The 24,088-nt window shown below is 45.9% G+C and overlaps 1 protein-coding gene across 1 annotated transcript; it reads right to left on the bottom strand.

Annotated features, from left to right (window-relative positions):
* Positions 1 to 693: 693 nt before the first annotated feature.
* LOC144695720 (zinc-binding protein A33-like) lies at positions 694 to 23,369 on the bottom strand. Its single transcript, XM_078566678.1, has 6 exons — positions 22,962 to 23,369; positions 22,776 to 22,871; positions 22,449 to 22,682; positions 21,350 to 21,372; positions 17,356 to 17,474; positions 694 to 1,603 (listed from the first exon to the last, which is right to left on the bottom strand). The coding sequence occupies exons 1-6, from the start codon at positions 23,367 to 23,369 to the stop codon at positions 1,053 to 1,055; spliced, it is 1,431 nt and encodes a 476-aa protein (XP_078422804.1). The 3' UTR covers positions 694 to 1,052.
* Between the last annotated feature and the right edge of the window lie 719 nt (positions 23,370 to 24,088).

The following is a 24,088-nucleotide window of genomic DNA, read 5'->3' on the forward strand; positions in this document are numbered from 1 at the left end:
ATCAGTTCACACATCACGTTCAATAGAGACGGACTATCAAATCAGTATTCACAGCAGTGTCACATCATTTACATGCTCAAACAGTCTCAAAGCACGTTCGCATTTCAATGTGAAACAAACCGGAAACACCCCTCCAATTTTATTACGGAGTACCCAATTGAATTTGACAGTCTGGGCAATACTTACAGGCGTGTACCAACCGAGTCCAGTTTCTCAGTGTTATTGAAACATGGTGAGAGTTTGAGGAAAGTTAAGATGACAGTTTTATCGCTATGACAAGAAACAAACCAATAAGAGATAAATATAAACAGAAAATGATGGAAATACTCAGCAGGCCAGGCAGCATGATAACGGCACTTGCTCACTGTCTGAGTCCAAATTGAAGACAGACGAGTATCACAGCAGCAGCTGGTCTTCCACCTCCCCTCCCACCGAAAGGAAATGTCAGACTCACCGCTGAAAACCATGACAGCCGAAATGTCCATCACCGTGAAGAAGGGAGAGAATTCGGGAGGTTTGGGGGTGGAAATCTTGACAGCTGCTCATGCAGGAATAACACTAACTCCTGGGAATTTATACAAAGCGGGGAGCTTGTTATTTCCCCCACTTCACTACCTCCCCCTCTTGTGCTTTTCTCTCTCTCTCCCACCCTCTGGAGAAATTATTTCCTGGACCCCCCGGGAAAGACTCCCCGGACCCCAGTTTGAGAATCACTGAACTGATTCATCTCAAACAAGCTGATGTCCCACCACCTTCCGCCTGTGGAGCAACATTACAGGCAGGAAGGTCACCGGGTTCCTGCAGTTCACAGCTCATTCTACCCTGTAAGTTCCTCTCTACAATTGAGCTTCTATTTGTTTCTTCTCTCCCCCTCCTTCTTTCCCCCAGCCCTACAGAGGTCCTCGCTGATCTTTCAGTTCCCAGTTCCCACACAGGGTTTATACCCGGAATGTTAACCTGGCTTCTCTCTCCACCTGTGACTGAGACCCACACCCATCAGTTTACAGCTGGCAGGAGGCAGGGAGACGGTGTGAAATTATGGGATGGATCTGTTAGTGACCTTGAATCCCGCAGATTCTCAGCGGGGCCGAGTTTTTCCCGTCGTCATTCCATCCCGGGCGGAAGATGGGAAAGATTCTCCCAGTGAAAGTGTGGGTGAAAGTGTGGAGATGGGACATGTTGTCCGCATTGTAAAATGACACCTGTCCACCCTCATAGTCCAGGAAAACCCCGATCTTCCGGGGATTCACACTCGGGGTGAGGGGGGTCCGTGAGGGGGAGGTGGCGGCTAAATAACCTCTTCCGGGATCCAGCCCCACAACCCAGAATCCGGACTCGGGGATCAGGGAGATTCCCCCTTTCCTGTTCACAGACTCTCGGGCCACTCCGATCCCCCACCGAGTCTTCTCCCCCACCCCCACCTCCCAGTAATGTCTCCCTGATGTGAATCCCTCTGATCCCAGGACACATTCCCAGGGATCAAACCTCTCCGGGGTGTCAGGGAGCGGCTGCCGTTTGTCTCCTTGTCTCACACTGGTCCGGTCCTCAGACAGGATGAGCCGGGGATTCGCTGTGTCCGGATCCAGAGTCAGAGAGGCTGGAGCTGGGGGAAAGTTAAAATAACACAGTCAGTGATTTAGAGAGAGGGGCTGGGGAGGGGGAGAGAGTGTGAGGAAGGGGCCCGGTGGGGGAGAGGAAGTGGGAGAGAGAGAGAGAGAGGGAGGTGGAGAGAGGAAGCGGGAGAGAGAGAGAGAAGGAGGTGGGGAGAGAGAAAGAGAGAGGGGGAGAGGGAGCTGGAAAGAGATGGAGGGGGGAGGTGAAGTTGAGGAGAGAAAATGGCAGCAGAGGAGGGAGCAGGAACGTGGAGAGGGAGAGTGTGGGTGGACTGATGGAGAGGAAGAGGTGGGAGAGAGTGAGAGCAGGAGGGTTTGAGAACATGGGAGCAGGAGAGAGAGAGACCAGCATGACAGAGATTGGGAGAGTGGGTAAGAAAGAGAGGGTGGAGTAAAGAGAGCAGGGGATGGTAGGAAATGTGTAGGGATGTGAGAGTGAGATGAAGGGGTAGAGAGTGCAGGGGGGCAGGGAGAGTGCGAGGGTGAAAGTGAGATGGAGGGGTCTAGAGTGCAGGGTGGCTGGGAGAGTGAGATGGTGTGAGAGAGAGAACGAGATGGAGGGGTAGAGAGTGCAGGGGGGCAGGGAGAGTGTGATGGTGTGAGAGGCAGAACAAGATGGAGAGGTAGAGAGTGCAGGGGGAAGGGAGAGTTTAAAGGTGTGAGAGAGAGAGTGAGCAAGAACTGGAGGGTGAACGCAAATCGGGCATAGTGAAAAAGAGAGAAGGGGAGGGCTTACAAGGGTGGGAGAGAGAATGTGAAGGTCTCAGAGAGAGTGGGAGACTGCTGAGAATGTCAACGAAAGCAGAAAGGGGAGGGGCGAAAGTGCAGAAGAGGAAAGGGAGAGCATGGGAGGAGGAGAGGGTGTGGGAGAGGTATAGCGGAATGGTGAGGAAAGGGGGAAGGAGAGGAAGGAGAGAGAGTGTCTGGGTTGGTGGAAGAAAGGGCGAAATGGGCCTGACAGGGACAATGGGTGGGGAATGGAGGTAGAGGGCGGGAGGGACTGATATTAGATCGAGCAGGAGCATTGTTGAGAGGGTGAGTGCATGGCAGGAAGAGGGAGAGTGTGTGTGGAAGGGGAGAGAGAAAGATTGTGGGAAGGGCAGAGGTAATAATGAGAGCAGAAGTTAAAGAGGCATAGAGAAAGGGAGAGTGGGAGGTGAGTGAGAGAGTGTGGGGACAAGGGGAGTGAGAAAGTGTGGGTGGAGAGAAGGATGGGGGAGAAGAGGGAGAGCGTAAGGACGGGAGAACATGAGTGACAGGGTGTGGAAAGAGATAGTGACGCAGGGAGAGAGAGAGTATGAGAGAGGGAAGAGAGATTGTGAGAAGGAGAGCGGGAAGGGGAAAGATAAAGTTTGGGAGAAAGCGGGGAGGAAACAGCAGGCTGGAGAGAAAGAGAGCTGGAGAGAGTAGGTGGGGAGTGATACTTCTGCGAAACAGGTATGAAAATGTCACCACACAGATTGTATACAATCTGATCCTGTAAGGTACCAAAGAAAATTAAATTACAAGAACGCTATGATTAGGAGCAGGGGTAGGCCATTCGGTCCCTCAAGCCTGCTCGACCATTCGACGAGATAATGGCTGATCTGATTGGATATATTCAATGACCCAGCCTCCACTGCTCGCCGGGGAAGAGAATTCCACACAGTAACCACCCTCTGACAGAAAACAAATTCTCCTCATCTCACTCTTAAATGGGAGACTCCTGATTTTAAAACTGCCCCCTAGTTCCAGATGCCTCTCCAAGGTAAATGTCCTCTTGGCATCCACCTTGTCAAATCCCCTCAGCGTCTTACACGTTTCAGTAAGATCACCTCTTATCCTTCTAAACTCCAATGAGTAAAGGCCAAACCTGTTCAACCTTTTATCATAAGATAATCCATTCATCCCAAGAATCAGTCGAGCAAATCTTCTCTGAACTGCGTCTCATGTAACTATCTCATTTCTTAAGTAAGGAGAGCAAAATGGTACACAGACTTCAGATGCAGTCTCACTAAGACCCTGTACAGCTGTAGCAACAATTGCATAGTTTAATACTCGATTCCTCTTGCAATAAACATGAACATTCCAGTTACCTTCCTAATCACTTGCTGTACCTGCAATTAATTTTTGTGATTCATGTACCAGATTGTCCAGATCCCTCTCTACTGTAGATTTCTGCTGTCTCCCTTGGTACATTGCGAGGCCAGACCCCAAAATTTGTTACAGTCCAAGGCAAGACCCTCAAATTTGGTTATGATCTGCTTAGTGACCATCAAATTTTTATGTTAGTCGACCAAATTTGAAATCCCAGTTGCTTACTAACAGGATAAATCCATAAGATTCCATGTTTTGAAACAAACAGAAGAATTTTACTAAACAAGAGTCAACAATGCAAACAGATAATATTATCTTTTATATTCTATCATAAAGAATTAACATGAGGTAAACATTAATTAACAGGAAAACTGCAGTCGAACACACCACAAACCACATGTTTAATGACAGACACGAGCAAGGCAAATCACATGAACCTGCTCATAATCTGCCCAAATGTCAATTATCATCATTAAAAAACCCCCGGAATAATGGAGGATCAAAGGACAAATATCAACAAGGAACTGCAACACAATATTTTTAGTTAAAAAGAAAGTATGAGAGAAATTAATGGGACTTAAAGGAGATAAATCCCCTGGACCTGATGATCTACATCCCAGAATGTTGCATGAGGTGGTTGTAGAGAAAGTCGGTGCATTGGTGGTCAACTTTCAAAATATGAGACACTCTGGAATTGTTCCTGCAGATTGGAAGGTGGCAAATGTAACCCCACTATTTAAGAAAGGAGGAAGAGAGAAAACAGGGAATTACAGACCTGTTAGCCTAACATCAGTTGTAGGGGCAATGCTAGAGCCTAAAATAAAGGATGTGATAACAGGACACTTAGAAATAATGGGAAGCTTGGGCAGAATCAACATGGACTTGATGAAAGGGAAATCACGTTTAACAAACCCCTGTTGGAGTTTTTGGAGGATGTAACTAGGAGAATAGGGAAGGGGTAACTGGAGGATGTCGTTTATTCAGGTTTTCAGAAAGCTTTAGATAAGGTCCCACACCAGAGGTTTGCAAACAAAATCAGAGCAAATGCAATTTGGTGGAATTTACTGGCATGGATTGAGAACTGGTTTATGAACAGAAAACACAGAGTAGAATTAAATTGGTCATTTCCAGGTGAACAGGCTGTGACTAGTGGGGTATCGCAAGGGTCAGTGCTTGGGCCCCAGATATTCACAATCCATATCAATGATTTGGATGTTGGGATTAAATGTAATATTTCCAAGTTTGCAGATGGAAGTGTCAGTTGTGAGCAGGATGCAGAGATGATTGAAGGAGATTTGGAGAGGCTCATTGAGTGGGCGAAACTGTGGCAGATGGAATTCAAGGTGGAGAAATGTGAGGATATCCACTTTTGTGGGAAAAACCGAAATGTAGGGTATTTCTTAAATGGAGAGAGGCTGGGAAATGTCAAGCATAAAAGGGACTTATGTGTCCATGTTCATGAGTCACTGAAAGCCGGTACAGCAAGGAATTTAGAAGGCAAATGCTATGTTGGCCTTTATTGCAAGATGATTTGGTTACAGGAGTAAAGGTGTCTTACTACAATTATATATAGCCTTGGTGAGACTGCATCTGGACTAATATGTGCAGCTTTGGTCTCCGAACATGAGGAAAGGTATATTTGCCATAGACTGAGTGTAATGAAGGTTCACAAATAAATTCCTGGAATGGAGGGATTGTCCTGAAGATGCAGAAAATTTGGATTTATTTTAAAGTGCCAGCTAGGACCAGCATCTAGGTTGCCAAAGCATACACAGACAATCACAGCCTTACATGAAAGCTAAAAACATGTACAAAGGGCTCAGCTGTAAATTTGCAATTAGGAAATGGGAGACACACATGGGCAGGGACTCAGGATGACTCGATCAAGACATGGGGAAGGCCATTTAACACCGTCTGATAGCCTGGAACCACACCCAGTCAGCCCCCGTAAACCTTTTGTCTAGAACAAACGCACATTCTTTGTTCTCTCCCAAAAGGACAATGCCCAGTATCTGCACTGCAATTACTGTACAAGAACACAATGATCAGATTATTGTGCTGTGGCATTTGTCTAACTAGCACCATTAAGTTGTAACTGGTAGTAAAAAATATATTAACTGTGCTCAGTTGAATCTCGGTGGAGAAGCGCCTGGATTGCCCAGCGTTAGCTGCACACATGTGTAATAAAGGAACCACTTGAATATTGCATCTGGACTCCAAGTGTTGAAATTTTGTACCAGTGTATTCCTCGGACCTTTCAGTCCTGTGAGCAAAGATTAAATAGACGGGTCCTTTGCTCTCTGGAGTTTAGAAAAATGAAAGGTGATCTCATTCAAACATACAAAATTCTAACAGGACTTGACAGGATAAATGCAGAAAGGATGTTTCGCTGGTTGCAGTGGTGGGGCGGTCAAGAACCAGGGGACACAGTTTCAGATTAAGGGGCAGGTCATTTAAGGCCAAGATGAGGAGGAATTTCTTCACTCAGAGGGTGATGAATCTTTGTAAGTTTCTGTCCCAGACGGTTGTGGAGGCTCAGTCATTGGGTAAGCGCAAGACTGAGATGGATAGTTTTCTACATATTAAAAACATCAATGGATAAGGGGATAGTGCAGGAAAATGGTGTTGAAGTAGAGAATCAGCCATGATTTCATTCAATGCCTGAGGAAGGGCTGGACGATCTACTCCTGCCAAGAGCAGTTCTACTCCAGTATCTTGAAAGGGTTAAACAATTTTAGTTAGAATTGCCTGTTAGTAACAATAAAATATAAGCAGAAAAGCAGAACGGGAGAATAGCTGATGTGTTTCAGACAGAATAAGAAAGGAGATGGGCAAGGCAGGAGAACAAAGAACAAGTTCAGGGAGTGAGTGGGCATTGAAATCAGGAGGCACAGACTCCTGGACAATCAGCAAGAGATGGTGGTCTTGCGAGGATGAGAACAATGTCGAGTGTCTGTACACACGGGAAATAAGTGACAAAAGCCGAAGGCCTCTTTAAGCATGTGATTGTGAATTGACAAGATTAGATTACGAGTCTGTGACTAATTGTGTATAAAAACAAGATTTCGCTGTAATCTGCACAGCTCGGTCTAGGACTGCCCAACGCTGTCTCTCCCTGCATACACTTGAATCACTAATGAAAGATCTTGGCCTGCACCAGCGTCTCCTGGTAGTTTGTAAGGCAAATTATAACCTGCTGACAGCAGTTCCACTCCAGCATCTCAACACAGGCACGGTCCCAGCTCCTCAGCTGAGCTGCTGCACCAACTGCTGCTCCCAACTCTTTAAACTCAATACAAATGAACACAAATGGTTGTTAACTGACCTTTGAATTCACCTGTTAAACTGTGATCTCCCAGCAGGGTTCAGCCCCCTTGCCCTGAGACAGGAACTGAATGTATCAACCCTTGGGACATTCTGAACCTTAAATGTTACAATCTCCAGTCAACACAAAGGTTATTCCCACAGGTGTGAACTTACAATCGCTCCACACCGAAAATACACAGTCAGAACTCTAACAATATAGTTTTAATCATCCTCTCTATTAAAATAATACATTGCCTTGATATTCTTCCTGCCAAGTGGACAAGTTGATGAATTTGGACATTATAATCCACCCGCTAAGTTAACTATCAATTAATCTATCTAAATCCTTTTGTAGACTCTTCATGTGCTCTTAACAAGTTAAATTCCTAATATCTTTGTGTCATGAACAAATTTAACTACCATACATTCGGTCCCTTCATCCAAGTCATTGATATAGATTGTAAATAGTTGAGTTCCCAGCGCTCATCCCTGTGTCACTCCACTAGTTACAGCTCAGCAACCCAAACACAGGAGCGGGATTGGGAGAGAGAGAGAGAGAAAAAACGTGTGAATATAGAGAGGGGAGAGGGAGGGGGAGGGGAGGGAGAAAGGGTGATGAAGGAGTGAAAGATTGGGAGGGGTGGGGGTGTGGTCAGTGAGTGGACAGAGTGGAGCCAGAGTTAGCTGGAGGGGACAGTGACAATGGTGGAAGGGGAGGGCTGAGATGGTGGAAGGGGGAGGGGAGAGAGGTTGGGAGGTGGAGCGGAGAGAGAGCATGGGATGGGGAGGGGAGAAAGAAAGCTGAAGGGAAAGGAGGAGGGATTGCGAGGGACAGTGTGCGGGACAGGGAGGACAGGGAGAGTATCGGACCGAGATGAGGGAAGAAGTGCGGAATGGGGAGGGAAGACTGACTGGAGGTAAGTGAGTGGGAGAGGGGAAGGATGGGGAGTGGAGTATGTGTAGGAATGGGCGGAGGGAGAGAACAAAGGCAACGGGAAGGGAGGTGGCGGGGAGCAGGGGACCAGGAAAGTGAGATGAGAGAGAAAGCAGGAAGGAGGTTGTGAGGAAAATGTACAGGGTGGGGGTGGGGGGAGGCAGAGGGAGCATGGGAGCAAGAAATCGAGGAAGGGAGGACTGGGGGGGTGGGTAGAGGGAGTGGATGGTGAGTATAGAGAGTGGGGGAGGGGAGAGAGCAGAGATGCGGGAGGAGCAAGTGCAGACTTGGGTGGGTGATATTGGGGAGACACTGGGTAGGTGAGCATAGAGTGTGAAGGAGCCAGGCAGCAGTGGGAGGGGGGTGGGCATTGTGTCATCCAGCGTGGACAGGAACATTGAGGAGCTGAGAAAAAGACTGCTGCCTCCCCCATCTCCATATTGTTATCAGGAAAATAAATGTGCTCAGCTTTTCACTGTCGCCCACATCCATGTCCAGGAAACCCAAGGCTCAGGGCTCGAGTCTCAGGACATCCCAATTTTTGGACAGACTCCAAAACAGCACCAACATTAGCAGATGGATGGCGCCTAACGCCTGTTTTCATAACTGTCCTAGTCCCTTAAAAACATCCCAGCCCAATTATGAGTTGGACTAGATAACGGAATCTTCTCGCGCAGAAGGAGGCCATTCAGTCCATCGTACTTGTGCAGGCTGTCCAATTTAATCGTCTAGTCCAGCTTTTTGCCCGGAACCCTGCATATTAGTCCATTTGAGAACATGTTCAATTCATTTTTGAAAGTTCCTATGAAATCCACATTTTCAGACAATGACTTGCAGATCATGAACATAGTCTGTGAGATTTCATTTTTGCTCATTACCCCTCTAATTCTTTTGGTGATTATTTTAAATCTTAGCCTTTAGTTACAGACACACTTACCAGAGTAAACAGATTCTCCTTATCTGCTCAATTAAGCCCTCATAATTGAAATTCCTGCATTAAATCTCGCTTTAAACTTCTCTGTTCTAGAGAACCTTATCCAATTTATCCAACATTACCAGCTTATCCAACTACCCTGTAAACTGAAGTCCCTCATCAGTGCTATTGTGCTGGTAAGTCCCCCCTGTACCCTCTCCAAGGACTTGACATCCTTCTCAAAGTGTGGTGCCCAGAAATGCAGAAATTACTCCTCCAGAGGCCTATTTGAAGTGCTCATCGGTGCAAACACTGCACCTGAAACTGCTCCTTTCTATACCCGTGCACTTGCACACGAGGGACAAGTTCACTATCCTGATTTTCTAATCCAGAAGGTGATCAAGAGTCACCAACAGATGCTCCAAGGTGACATAGAGACACATGGGGTGAAATTTGTCATGGACGGTTGTGTGACTTGGACAACACTGAAGTAGCAGCTTGGAACACATTCCTCTCAATATCTGTATCCATTAACTCCAATGGAGATTGATATTGAGCACGATGTAAGCTGGGTTACTGATTTACTGTCTGATTTTCACATATTGCGTTACCATCCAAACAAGGTTTACTCTTTCTGAAACTCTTTTTGAACTGTTTAAAAATAAAGACAGTTTTAACTAAACACACAGACATTTCAGGACATGTCATTGAGGTGGTGGCTCACCAACAGGCACTCCGTCTACAGCAACTTTCATAGACAATGGCGTCTCTGGATATGTGTGAATAGCTTTCTTCCTGCCTTTTCAAGATACAGATATTACATCCATAGCTGGCATACACCTGGAGATATCCCCTGCTGAGAGCAGGAAATGACCACATGCAGGTGGAGGGATTGATAAGGCATGAAACACAATTGGATGACCCGAATCAAGGTATTAATTTATATATCAAGGGACCAGGGTCAGAAAGGGATATAAAGCCACAGCCACAAGGACAGCCAGGAAAGCGTGACGTGGTCAGTCACAGGAAGTCGTGCAGGAGAAGTCATTCAGCGGAGTGACCACGTGGGAATGGGCTCCGACATGCGGATCTCACTGAATAACTGGTGTTGGAAGTGTATATTATTGCATGTTTGGTTAATAAATGTTTTGAGGGGTTGTTTAGGTTGGGCCTGTACTCATTAGATCTCAGGGTCGGGAGAGGATGTGGAGGTGGATCAGAATAATGCCCAGTGGAATGAAGGGAGGTTCAAGGGTGACAGAGGGGAGTGGAAAGCTGATATTGGGTGGGTTAATGTGATGGGGGGAAGTTGGTGGGTGGCAGGGGGAAGGGTAGAAGTTGGTGGATGAAGTTTGGAAGGTGACACTCACCATTCTTCAAATCTGACGTTGACCACGCAGTTAGTCAGTAAGTAAGATGCCTCGAAGTGGGAGCAAGGATTTTTTGGTGGGTGGTGCTCAAGGTCAGCAGAAATGGCCGACTAAAGGAACACCCTAATAATTATGAGGTAACTGGATGTCATCCATGTTCAGTCGTGTTCTCCCCTCTATGGTGAAGCCCACACGTCAGCAGATTTATGCCCATCTCATCACATCGAGATCCCAGCATGGTATGGAGCTTCCTTTCATTCTGTCCATTCGCCATCAGCTGCAGTCAGAGGCAGGGATGAATGGAGAGCGAGGGGTGGAAGCCTCCAAGGAGCACGGGTGGTGGCCAACTCATGACTCCAAAAATCCTTCCCCCCAGCTGAATGGTCATGCCTGACAAGGGCTCATGTGTTTAGTCTTTCTATGTTACCAAGGCAATGGTCTCTCTGTAGGGACTCGAGGGTAGTGGAGGGTATTAAAGGAACTATCTCGGTGATTGCCGGGCAGGATCCTCAGGGACAAGGGATACCCCCAGCAAAAATGACTGATGATGCCAGTTCACCACCCGCAGAGTACTGCTGAGGAGATACAATGATGGCTATACCCCCACCAGGTCCCTGACTGAGCAGGTGATTGAGCTCCTTAAGATGAGGTTCAGATGTTTGGATGGCTCAGGCAGTGCTTTCCCATACTGAGAATGTCTCAGATCATCATTTTCTGTTGCACCCTGCACAGCCTCGTGATACAAAAGGGGGATGTGTTGCCTGAGCGAGACATGGGGCAACAAGATGTCTGCTCCGATGAGAAGGACAATGAAGGGGATGGGAGGGCCAGGATGTGGCCAAACCACATGCAGAGGCTATAGCTGGAATATGATGTGGTAGACAGGCCCATACCAATCTGATAGTTACCAGATTCCAGGCAGAGTAAGCTTCCGGGACATTTGTTGAACTTTTTGGTTTTCTATCCTTTGGAGGCTGGAAGGCCCCAGCACCTTCTTGTTTACTGACCATAGGTTTCTCAAATGTACCTTTATTTATGAGAGCAGAATTAAATTGCAGTAGTGACATCTTCCCTGCAGTTGGTTTGAGCCTTGCATGTGCTCAACTATAATAAAATGCTGAACCCTGGCGCCAAATGCGCTTATTAGGATCTGCACCATCTCCTGCAACCTCAGGTACCTGTAAGTAGAATTGTGATTTCAGCAATGCACTGACAAAGTCCTGAACACGACAGATTGGAAGGAATGTCAAATCTAAACTTTCCAGAGATGCACTATCCTGATTGGGCATTCTGAATACACTTGTGTGTCACTGACTGAAAGCTGACGCATTGGTCCCAAGTGAAGCCCTAGATGGGTCCATTATTAAAGAAGTTCAAGGCGGGGGTGACCTTCAACGCCACCAGCATTGGATTCCCTCCAAGCCCTTGTGGCCGCAGCTCATTGTGGAGAAGCTGGCAGATAGATCCCGGGATCTACGAAGCCACCTCCAGCATTGCCTTTCACCCATTTGTGGATAAGAGCACCGCCTGTGATACACCTGTGGTCAGGCCAATGGCCGCCATCTTGACATCCCTGAGGCCGGTTCATGCTAACCCTGACACCTGCTCTCAAAGGGGAGCCGACCTAGCAGAGAGCTCTTTCAACCATAACCAGACAGGGAGGAGCAACATGAGAACGTTTGACCCCTATAAATCGCTGCTCCATGCATATTGATGAGAGATTATCATGTTCCTGCGCCCCCTGGTCACCACTCACACATCATAATCGCATATCCCTTGACATGTTTATCATGCCAACAAGTTTAGGGGTTACTTTGTAGTCCACTCACTGAGTGCCTCACCTGCACTATGCTTTGGTGAGGTGGAAGGCCCCTGACCCTCCAGTCACAGAGACCCCTACAAGTCTGAGTCTCAGATGGACTTTAGCTTTAGAGGAAGACCGTGATCTGTCATTGTGGCACCCACAGCCAAGGAAAACTTCTTTCCTGTATGGACCCTGCACAGGACAGTTAAAGCTGCTGATCATTCACATGGATCTCCTCACAGTCCTCAGCACAGGTCCAATCGACACTCCCTCTCCTCATGCTCTAAACAAGCAAAGATCCTTCAATGATATCCAATGCACTTTGGTTAGTCACATGGCAGCATGATATCATCGCAATAACAGAAACCTGGCATACGGAGGGGCAAAAATTGCAGATTACCATCCCTGGATATAGAGTTTTCAGGCAGGGTAGAGAGGGGGATAAAAAAGGTGGGGGTGTAGCATTATCGGTTAAAGAATCAATGACAGCTGAAAGGAGGGAGGACATCCAAAATGAAGCATCAAATCAGGCCCTATGGGTGGAGCTCAGAAATAAAAAAGGAGCAGGCACACTACTAGGAGTGTACTCAGGCCCCCAAATGGTGGAATGGGGCAAATATGTAGGCAAATTTCTAAGTGCAAAAACAATAGGATGGCAATATTTGGAGGCTTTAGCTACCCTAATATGAATTGGGATGCAAACAGTGTGAAGGGCACAGAGGGCACAAAATTCTTGAACTGCATTCAAGAGAACTTTCTTAGCCAGCACATAACAAGCCTAACGTGAGGGGGCGCATTTCTAGATTTAGTCTTAGCAAATGAACCTGGGCAAGTGGATGAAGTAGCAGTGGGTGACCATTTTGAAGATACTGACCATAAGACAGTTAGATTTAACACCATTATGGAAAAGGGAAAATAGAAAGCAGGGATAAAAGTTCTAAATTGGGGGGAGACAAATTTTACAAAGCTGAGAGGTTAATTGGCGAAAGTGGATTGGGTAGAGTTATTAGACGGGAAAATGTTGTCAAATCAGTGGGGGTTATTCAAAAGCAAGATTCTATGGGCACAGTGGAGACATGTCCCCATAAAAAGAATGGTAATACTGACAATTCTAGAGCCCCCAGGTTACACAGAAGCAGACAGGTCAAGATGAAGCAAAAAAAGAAGTCTCATGGCAGTCACAAAAAGCAAGTCTAGAGGAGTATAGAAAGTACATGGGTGAAGTAAATATGTAAATTAAGAAAGCAAAGCGAGGATTTGCAAAAATGTTGGCAGGTAAAATCATATAAAACCCTAAGGAGATTTGCCAGTACATTAAGAGCAAAAGAATAACTAGAGGAAGGGTAGGGCCTATCAGAGATGTACATGGTAACCTGTGCATTGATGCTGAGGACGTGGGCAGGGTTCTCAATGCGTACTTTGTCTCAGTCTTCACTAAAGAGAGGGATGATGCAAACATTCTAGTTCAAGAGGAGGAGTGTGAAATATTAGATAAAATAAGTATAGTGAGAGAGGAAGTAATGGAGGAACTGACATCCTTGAACGTGGATGTATAACCAGGACCACATGGATTGTATCCCAGGTTGTTAAACGAAGCCACGGAGGAAATAATGGATGCCCTGAGGATTATGTTCCAATCCTCACTAGAGACAGGTGAGGTACCAGATGGTTGGAGGTCTTTGAACATTGTACCATTATTTAAAAAGGTTGTGAGGGATTGGCAAGAAAATGATAGGCTGGTCAGCCTGACTTCAGTTGTGGGCAAATTATTGGAATCAATTCTGAGAGGCAGGATAAAGTGTCACTTAGAAAGGCATTGATTGATCTGGGATAGCCAGCATGGTTTTGTAGGGGAAGATCATGTCTTACTAACTTAATCGAAATTTTTGAGGAACCAACAAGGAGGATTGATGAGGGTAGTGGAGCAGGCATTGTCCACGTGGATTTTAGTGATGCATTTGACAAGGTCCCACATGGCAGACTGGTCAGGAAAGTGAGATCATATGGGTCACAGGGAAGGAGGCAAGTTGGATCCAAAATTGGCTCAGCAACAGGAAACAAAAGGTCATGGTCGATAGATATTTTTGCAAATGGAAAATGGTTTCCAGTGGTGATTGACAGGGCTCAGTGTTGGAGTCCTTGCTGCTTGTTGCATATATTCATGGTTTGGGCGTAAATGTGGGAGGTGTGATTGGGAAACTTGCTGATGACACAAACATTTTCCCTGTAGTTGGAAGTGAAGAGGGTAGCTGTTATCTCCAGAATTATATCAATGCTTTTGTTGAGTGGAAAAATTGAATTCAATCCAGATAAGTGTGAGTGATGCATTTGAGGTGGGGCTGAGGAAGTGAGAGATGTTGGCTTGCATGCCGCATATCCTGGAAGGTGGCAGTACAAGTGGGTACAGTGGTCTAGAAAGCATATGGAATGCTTTTCTTTATTGGATGAGGTATTTAAGTCCAAGGCAAGGACGTTGTGATGGAACTGTATCAGATGCTGGTTACCACAGGGCACAGATTTACAGTGATTGGTAAAAGGATTAGAGGGGAAATGAGGAAAATATTTTGCGCCCAGAGGGTGATGGGCATCTGGAAGTCTTGGCCTGGTTGGTGATTTAGGCTGAAATACTCAACTCATTTGAAAGGTACCTGGATCTGCACCTGAAGTGTTGTAAACTGCAGAGCTATGTACCAGGAGCTGGAAATTGGGATTAAAATGAGCGGCTAGTTTCTTTTTTCTTTGGCTGGTGCAGGCACAATGGCCTGAATGGCCTCTTACTGTGCCGTAACTTTTCTATCATTCTATGGTTGCAAACCTTTTATGTGAGGCCTACTGCCACCTTTGATAATGGAGATAAAGTAGACGAGCACGCCACCAAAATCTCCATGTGCGGTCGACAAAGGATTTAGGCAAATGCACAAACATCTCTTTAATATTACACCCAAATCCCTTTTGCAGTCAAGAATAATGTGCAGCCTCTGATTTTCTACTGTTAAGAAGACAGCGTAGAGCTTCAGTTTCTTAGCCTTAAAACTGCATCCGTGCCACTCACATAGCAGATTTAACACTGATTGAGTACTCGTGGCAACCACCACATCTCACATCAGGGCAACAGCTGCAGGAGAAATAAAAACCTCGATGATCCATCTTGGTCTCCTTCCAACGTTACCAATGTCATAGATGCCAGTCTACAGCTGAGGCAACTGACTGCACATGATCACAAATAAGGGATGAACTCACTGGATACAGCAAAGGCAATGGACACTAACAACATCCCAGCTGTAGTACTGAAGATTTTAACTCTGAAATTAGTGACACCCATAGCCAAATTGTTCCAGTCAACTTACAACACAGCCATCTGTCCGACAATGTGGGAAATTGCCCAAGTATATCCTGCCGACAAAAAGCAGGACAAATGCAATGCGGACAATCAATGGTCCAACAGCCTACTCTCAATCTTCAGGCAAGTTGTAGAATGTGATGTTGACAATGACATCAAGTGGCACTTACACAGCAATAAAATGCTTATAATCCTCTGTTTGCGTTCCACCAGAGCCACTTGAAATCGAATCAGTTAGATAAAAATGAAATAAAGATGAGCAGGTGATGTGTTGCAGTTGCAGCAGGTGGGGACCAGAGGCTACCCGTCTGATTCACGGCAAACACATCTGCAGTAAGTGTCTGCAGCTTGAGGAACCTCAGCTCCGAGCTGATCCACTGGAATCCGTGATTTGGACAGTGCAATGCACTGGAGAGGGGTAAAGTTACCAGCACATTTTGTTCCAGGAGGCAGTGACACCCTTAGGTATTCCGATTTGTTCAGTGGTCAGGGAAAGGGAAGAAAGTCAGGTTAGAAAGTCCAGCCTTTGCAATTGCCCAACAGATTCAAAGCCCTTGCACCTCATGTGGACGAGAGCATGAATGCAGGGAGGATGAGCAAACTGACTATGGCACAGTGGTGCAGGAAGCTATCCAAATGCAAAAAGGAATGTCATTGTAGTAGAGGACAGGTTAGTTAGGGGGATAGAAACTCTTCACTTCAGTCAAGTGCATGCATTCCAAAGGCTGTGCTGCATGTCCTGTGCCAGAGTCAAAGTAATCCTCTCAGGGCTTGCGAGGAACTTGGAGTGGGAGGAAAAGCATCCAGTTCTTATAGTCCCCGTGGATACTTATATTGATAGGACTAAGAAAGAGGTTCTACTGAGAGAGTATGTGCAGTTAGGCACTAAATTCAAAGGTAATAATCTCTGCCTGAGGCATCAACTGATTGGCATGGAGTGAATACGATCAGAGAATTGGATGTGTGGCTCAAAGATTGGTGTTGGAAAAATGTGTTTCAATTCATGGGGCACTGGCACCAACGCTGGGGAAAAAGTGAGTGAAACTATTAGAATGGCCTTCACTTGAACCACGCTGGAACCAGTGTCCTGGCAAGTTGTACAACTAGGTCTGTGGAGAGGACTTTAACCTAAAGAATGGGGGAGGGGGAGGAATTGTTCATATGTGAAGAGGTTTTGAACATCCATGAAGGCCCTGCCTTTTCAACCTCACCCCACACCTGAGGTGTGGTGACCCTCAGGTTAAACTCACCACCAGTCGTCTCTCTCTAATGAGAGCGCAGCCAATGGTCCTCTGGGACAATGTTGACTTTCACTTCACAGTTTTCATTTCCTTACTTAAGGGAGTTATATTTATGTCTTCGAAGCAGTTCAGGGAAGGTTCGCTAGGCTGATTCCTGGATGAAGGAGTTGTCTGATGAAGAAAGGTTGAGACATTTAACCCTATACTCTTGAAGTTTAGAAAAATTAGAGGTGATCTTAGTGAAACATATGTGATTCTGAGGGAGCTTAATAGTGTTGATAGTGGTAGGATGATTCCTCTTGTGGGGGTATCTAGAAGCAGTGGACATGGTTTATAAATCAGGGGTCTCCCTTTTGAGATAGAGATGAGAAGGAATTTCTTCTCTTTGAGGGATGTTAGCCTTTGGAATTCTGTTCCACATACAGCAATGGAGAAGAGACTTTTGTATAGGCTCAGGGCAGAATTAGACATAATTTTGAACGACAGTGGAGTTAAGGGCTATAGGGAACAGGGAAAAAGGGCAGTTAAAGCCACAGTTAGATGAGCCATGATCTTATCAAATGGCGGGACAGGTTTAATGGGCCAAAAGGCCTCCTGCTGCTCCTATTTCTTATAATCTTATGATGATCATACGACCACAACCCCACACTGGAGGAACGTTGGATTTCCTGTTTCCCTCACACCCCTGGAACTTTGGAGCTCATTTATTCCCTTCACAACTGGAATTATAGTTAGGAAAATTAATATAAAAGTTTTACCAGGGTCAATGGAATTGATCATTTCCCTCCAAGCTCTGTACTGTATAAGTCCTATGAACTTTCCGATAGACAGATCTGCAATATCTGCTACTGAGAGTTTCGGAGTGTCATCACCAATCCTGTAAATATCAAAGAATTAATGCTATAAATTCATCCCATTTGAGCATTTTAGACATGATTTAAATGGTGAAGCTACCCCAAAATGCATATCTTTCAGCATTTTTAATATTAGAACAAATGTGATAGAAAGTGAAATTTCTCTCTATAACTGAGCAAAAGATAACTTGGAAACGCAAGGGCAGAGGATGGAAGCACTCATGTCCTGCAAAAGGCCCACAGCCTGATAACAAATTAGTTGCTTGTATATCACAGATCACAGGAGAAGATAAACATTTAGCCTGTCCACTTGCTCTATTACAAACAAAGCTTGTAGAATAAAAGCAAAGGCTGAAAACATCAACCCAACTCTCCGAGGCACCTGCTCTCCTCTACTTCTGGCCAAATGAATATCCCTGATTTTAATCACTTCACCATTGGCAGCTGGACCTTCATCTGCCGAGGCCCTGAGCTCTGAAATTCCTTCTCTAAACCTTTCTGCCTCTCTATTTCTCTTTCTTCCTTTAAGACATTTTAAAATGTACCTCATCTTTGGTATTAATATCTCCTTTTGTTTTGGTGCAAATATTGCTTTATATCTTAAAGCACTATTCTGCTATTGCGTTGATCTTTTTCATTCATTCACAGGGTGTGGGCTTCACTGGATAGCCCAGCATTTATTGCCAATCACTAACTGTCCCTTTAGAAGGTGGTTGTGAGCTGCCTTCTTGAACCCCTGCAGTCCAAGTGGTCTAGGTACACCCACAGTGCTGTAAGAGAGGGCGTTCCAGGAATTTGATCCAGTGGCAGTGAAGGAATAATGATATAGTTCTAAGTCAGGATGGTGAGTGGCTTGGAGGGGAGCTTCCAATTAGTGGTGCTCCCACACATCTTCTGCACGTGTCTTTCTAGATGGTAGCAGTCATGGATTTGGAAGGTGTTGTCTAAGGAGGCATGGTGAGTTCCTGCAGTGCATCTATTAGATGGTACACACTGCTGCCACTGTTCGTTGGTGGTGGAGAGAGTTAATGATTGTGGATGGGGTGTCAGTCAAGTGGGCTGCATTGTCCTGGATGATGTCAAACCTTTTGAATGTTAGCGGAGCCGCACTCATCCAGGCAAGTGGAAAGTTCTTCATGCTCCTGAAATGTGGCTTGTAGGTGATGGGCAGGCTGAGTTACTCATCGCAGGATTCCTAGCCTCTGACCTGTGCTTATAGCCATTGTATTTATATGGTTAGTCCAGTTCAGTTTGTGCTCAATGGTATCCCTCAGGATGTTGATAGTGGGGGATTCTGTAATGGTAACAGCAAGCGACGGAATATCAAGTGGTGATGGTTAGATTCTCTCATGTTGGCGATAGCCTTTGCCTGGCACTTGTGTGGGGAAAATGTTACTCGCCAGTTGTCAGCCCAAGCCTGGATATTGTTTAGGTCTTGCTGCATTTGGACATGGAGTGCTTCAGTATCTGAGGAGTAACAAATGGTGCTGAACATAATGCAATCATCAGCGAAAGTCCCCACTTGTGACCACTTATGATGGACGGAAGGTCAATGATGAAGCAGTTGAAGATGGTTGGGCATAAGACAGTGCCCTGAAGAACTCCTACAGTGATTTCCTGGAAATGAGATAATTGACCTCCAACAACCACAACCACCTTCTTTTGAGATAGTTATGACTCGAACCAGTGGAGAGTTTTCCTCCGATTACTATTGACTCCAGTTTTGCTAGGGTTCCTTGATGCCACACTCGGTCAAATGATGTAATGTTCAGTCACTCTCACCTCACCTCTGGAGTTCAGCTCTGCTGTCCATGCTTGAACCAAGATTAAAATGAGGTCAGGAGCTGAGCAACCCTGGCAGAACCCAAACTGAGCGTCAGCGAGAAGGTTATTGCTTAGTGAGTGCCACTTGATAGCAATGTTGAAGACCCCTTCCGTCACTTCACTGATGATCGAGAGTAGACCTACGAGGCAGTACTTGGCCAGGTTAGATTTGTCCTGCTTTTTGTGTACATGATATACCTGAGCAATTTTCCACATTGCCGGGTACATGCCAGTTGTACTGGAACAGCTTCGCTAGGGGTGCGATAAGTCCTGGAGCACAAGCCTTTAGTACTATGGCCAGAATATTGTCAAGCCCCATGGCCTTTGCAGTACCCAGTGCCTTCAGCCATTCCTTAATATTACGTGGAGTGAATCAAATTGGCTGAAGATGGGCATCGGTGATGCTGCGGACTTCTGGAGAAGGGCGAGATGGGTCATCCACTGGGCACATCTTGCTGAAGATGGTTGCAAATACTTCAGCCTTAATCATTTGCACTGATGCGCTGGGCTCCCCATCATTGAGGGTGGGGTATTTGTGGACTCTTCTCCTTACGCTAGTTGATTAATTGTCCACCGCCATGCAACGCTGGATGTAGCAGGACTGCAAAGCTTTGATATGATCCATTGGTTGTGAGATCACTTATCTCTGTCTATCCATTGCTGCTTCCGCTGTTTGACATGCAAGGAGCCCTGGGTTGTAGCTTCACCATGTTGACACCTCATTTTTAGGCATGCATAGTCCTGCTTCCGGCATGCCCTCTTGCACTCTTATTCAACCAGGGTTAATTCCCTGCCTTGGAGATAATAGTCGAGTGCAGGATATGCTGAGCCATGAGGTCGCAGAGTGTGGTTTAGTACAAATCTGCTGCTGCTGATGGCCAACAGCGCCTCATGGATGCCCAATTTTGAATGAGGGTATCATCAATCTGAAGGCAGGAGTTCATCTCCACAAGGACTGTGCAGTGGTCCCTCCTACTGCTGCAGTCATAAACAGATGCATGTGCGGTAGGCAGATTGGTGAGGATGAGATCAAGTACGTTTTTATCCTCTTGTTGGTTACCTCATCACCTGCCACATACCCAGTCTAGCAGCTATGTCCTTTGGGACATAGCCAGCTCGGCCAGTAGTGGCGCTTTATGAAAAAATCATTCATGAGATGTGGGCATCGCTGGCTAGGCCAGCATTTACTGCCCATCACTAATTGCCCTTGAAAAGTTGGTGGTGAGCTGACTTCTTGAACTGCTGCATGCCATGTGGTGTAGGTACAGCCACAGTGCTGTTAGGGAGGGAGTTCCATTAACGAGTCACTCTTGGTGATGGTCATTGAAGTGCCCGATCCAGTGTATATCCTGCACCCTTGCCACTCTCGGTGCTTCTTCCAAGTGGCGTTCAACATGGAAGAGTACTGATTCATCAGCCAAAGAGTATGTGAGGGAGGGGTGGGGGGAGGGTGTTGGCAAACGGGTTGCTACGTGGTCATCATCAGTATGTTTCCTTGCCCATATTTCACCCGATGCCATGAAACTTCATCGGGTTCTGAGTCGATGTTAAGTACTCCCAGGGCAACTCCCTCCAAATTTTATACCATAGTGCCGCCACCTCTGCTGGGTCTGTCTTGTCGGTGTTAAGGATACAGGTCAAGGTTCTATACTGGAATCAAAACAAAACCTGTTCCCACTTAACATGTGACTGTCTCGGTTTGGTCAGGAGCCTTGCAGGGACATGGATGGTCGACACCATGGAAACATGGACGGTGTGGCTCTCTCAGGGTCAGTCGGAAGGCCACAGCCGCACTAACAGCAGTCTGCAGCCGTCAAGTGAGCACTTCAGGACTGCATGGCATCTTGCAATTTAATACAATCATGTGGACCAGTTATAAGAAATCTAATTTAATATCTGCAATAAAACATGTCATAACAATAAATGACTAGTGCTTAAACCATAAGCAGAGTTATTGTCGCCCGATGAACGGCACTTTAATGTTGCGATGGTAACTAGAAAAGAAATTCATAACAAAACCTTTCTGAGTTATTTTACCAAATTGTGCAGAGTTTCAGCAGAAAACATGTCCTACCTTCTCTTCCGACAAGCTTCCTCCTGAAATAAATGAATCACGAACAGTGAGGAGCACAGTAACAGATTTAGAATCATAGAAAGTTTATGGCACAGAAAGAGGCCAGTCGGCCCATCCTGTCTGCGCCAGATGAAAAACAAGCCACCCAGCCTCATCGCACTTTGCATCATTTGATCCCCAGCCCTGCAGTTTACAGCACTTGATGTCAATATCCAGACAGCTTTTAAATGAGCTGAGGGTTTCTGCCTCTACTACTCTTACAGGCAGTGAGTTCCAGATCCCATAACCGTCTGGGTGTAAAGGTTTTTCATCATCTTCCCTCTCATCTTTCTATGCACTTTAAATCTGTGCCCCCTGGTCACTGACCTCTCTGCTAAGTAAATAGGCCCTTCCCCACCCACTCTATCAGGCCCCTCACAATTCGGTATATCTCAAATCTCCTCTCAGTCTCCTCTGTCCCAGGGAGAACAACCCCAGCCTTTCCAATCTTTCCTCATAGCTGCAATTTTCTAGTCCTAGTAACATCCTGGTAAATCTCCTCTGTACCCTCTCTAATTCAATTACTTTTCTGTCATGAGGTACCCAGAACCGCACACATTTCAGGAGGACATAAACAGGGCGGCTGGTGAATTGAGCAGACTCAGAGCATGTTAGATTCAACACGGAAGTGTAAAGTGGTGCATTTTGGCAGGAAGGTTGTGGAGAGTCAAATAAACTGGAACTCAACATCAGTCCCGCTCACAGACACAGTGACTCTCACACACCGTACCAGACACACCCACACACTCACAACATGAACTGGAACTGGATTACAATGGGCGGTCCAGGTGAAAATTAAACTTGGCAACACGGAAATAATCACAAAGCAAGTGTGAAGATCAAGAAAACTGATTCTCTGGAGGTTACAGGTATTCTCGGGAATCTGCAGACAATGTGGAAGCCGATTATTTCGGGGAGACCGCAGAACTGCCACGAAACAGACAGAAATGTGCTTAACTCAGTTTTTATTTATTCAGTAAATTCGATATTTATTCCACAGTTATCAGTTATTTTGTGACTGTGAAGTTTCATTGAACTGACCCGCAATATATTCCCTCACCTTTAAAAATATCAACTCGTCCTTTTGCTCCATCTGTTTCTGCAACTTTGAGAGCTTCTCTTCAATAGAATTTAAATTCTCCTCAATCTCTCGAAGGTTTTTCTCCATTCTTTCTAGAATCCTCTCCTCTTCTTCCCTGAGATCTCTGAGTAGTCGCTGCTCTTTCTCAGTGAGAATCTGATGCATTTTAGTGAACTCGGATGTGATGTGGGTCTGCAGACTGCTCGACTGTTCCTACCAAATGAAATGTGAAACATAATTAATGTCCCGCGATAAAGGGAGCAAAACTGACCGAGATCCCAGAAAACCAGCACAGGGAGACCTTACCCTGACTTCGGAAATCTTCCGCTTCTGTTTCTGTTCCGTTTCTAGAACCGCCGATTTCTTCTGTGTGAGAGAATCTAAGGAAGATTTCAGCTGGCCCTGGGATTGGGAGAGAAAATCACAGAATTGAAGTGTTAGACCATGAAAATGTGATAAAACTATCAACTTAGAAAATATTTCCCCTTTTACCTTGTAGATTTCAACAGCTTCTTTAATCGGTAGGAAGTTGTGAGATTTGTGTTCCCGCGAATCTCTACAAATCACACAGATCAATTTCTTGTCAGTTTCACAAAACAGCTTCAGTTCTTCCTGGTGTTTCTCACAGTGAAGTTTGCTTTCCTTCTCTTTCAGATCCAGCTTTAATTTTCGAACTTTCTCGGCCAGATTCGCTAAGGCCCGGTTTGCCCTGAGGTTTCTTTCCGGAAACTCCTCTCTACATTCCGGGCAGGAGTTTTTCTCCTTTTCCCAACACTGGGTGATACAGGAGCGGCAGAAGTTGTGTCCACACTGCAGTGAAACCGGATTAGTGAAGAAATCAAGGCAAATGGAACAAATTGCCTCCTCGGTCAAACTCTGGACCTGTTCTCTGAAAGCCATGTTCACACTCAGCACTTCCTGATTCAAACCGCTTTCAGTTTCGATGTTGCTGCCGCACACCCTCAGTTCAGCTTATTTCTTATAACGTTCACTTCGATCCTCAGGGAATTATTATTCCTTCGTAGTCTAAGTCCTCGCGACTTTCACACAGGACAGTAAACATAACACGCCCAGTCTAAAGGGGGAAAAGCAGAGTTGAAGCACGGAGGGGAATAATTGAAACCTGTCGAGGTCGGGTTGGGCTCCAGGGAATGTTGACAGTGGAGAGAAAGAGAGAGAGAGGGAGGGAGAGAGGAGGGGGAAATCGGTGGAATCGAGATTCCATTGCACTTCTCTCCAGTCTGAACTCGCTGCCGATTACAAACCCTCTGGTGAAACAAGGTGTGAGATCCAGATCCTTAAAATGCGTTCCTGATTGCAGTCGCTCACACTAAGGCATAAAGTACCATAACTTCAAGAAGGCATATCGAGAGATAGATACAGAGAATTTAGAGGGTTCGACCTGTCAAGTTACTTTATATTTAATAAAAGAAAATCTTATGTTTTAATAGCGCCTTTCGCAGCCGCTGGACGCCCCAACGCGCTTTGAAGCAGAGGAAGTACTTTAGAAGGGGAGTCACTGGTGTCACGTTAGAAAATACATCAGTCAACATGAGAACAAGTCTGAGTTCTGTACCGAAGCATCTGGAATGAGACGTGATCCCACCACTTTCTGATTC

This window comes from Cetorhinus maximus, chromosome 21 (genome assembly GCF_964194155.1).
Source record: "Cetorhinus maximus chromosome 21, sCetMax3.hap1.1, whole genome shotgun sequence".
In the NCBI taxonomy this organism is placed as follows: domain Eukaryota; kingdom Metazoa; phylum Chordata; class Chondrichthyes; order Lamniformes; family Cetorhinidae; genus Cetorhinus; species Cetorhinus maximus.

Excerpts from the sequence above, each read along its gene's own strand:
- LOC144695720 (XM_078566678.1), bottom strand. The coding sequence starts at position 23,369 with ATGGCTTTCAGAGAACAGGTCCAGAGTTTGACCGAGGAGGCAATTTGT. Across the intron at positions 22,872-22,961 it reads AAGCTGTTGAAATCTACAAG|GGCCAGCTGAAATCTTCCTT; the intron begins GTAAAAGGGGAA and ends TCCCAATCCCAG. Across the intron at positions 22,683-22,775 it reads GGAAGATTTCCGAAGTCAGG|GAACAGTCGAGCAGTCTGCA; the intron begins GTAAGGTCTCCC and ends TTCATTTGGTAG.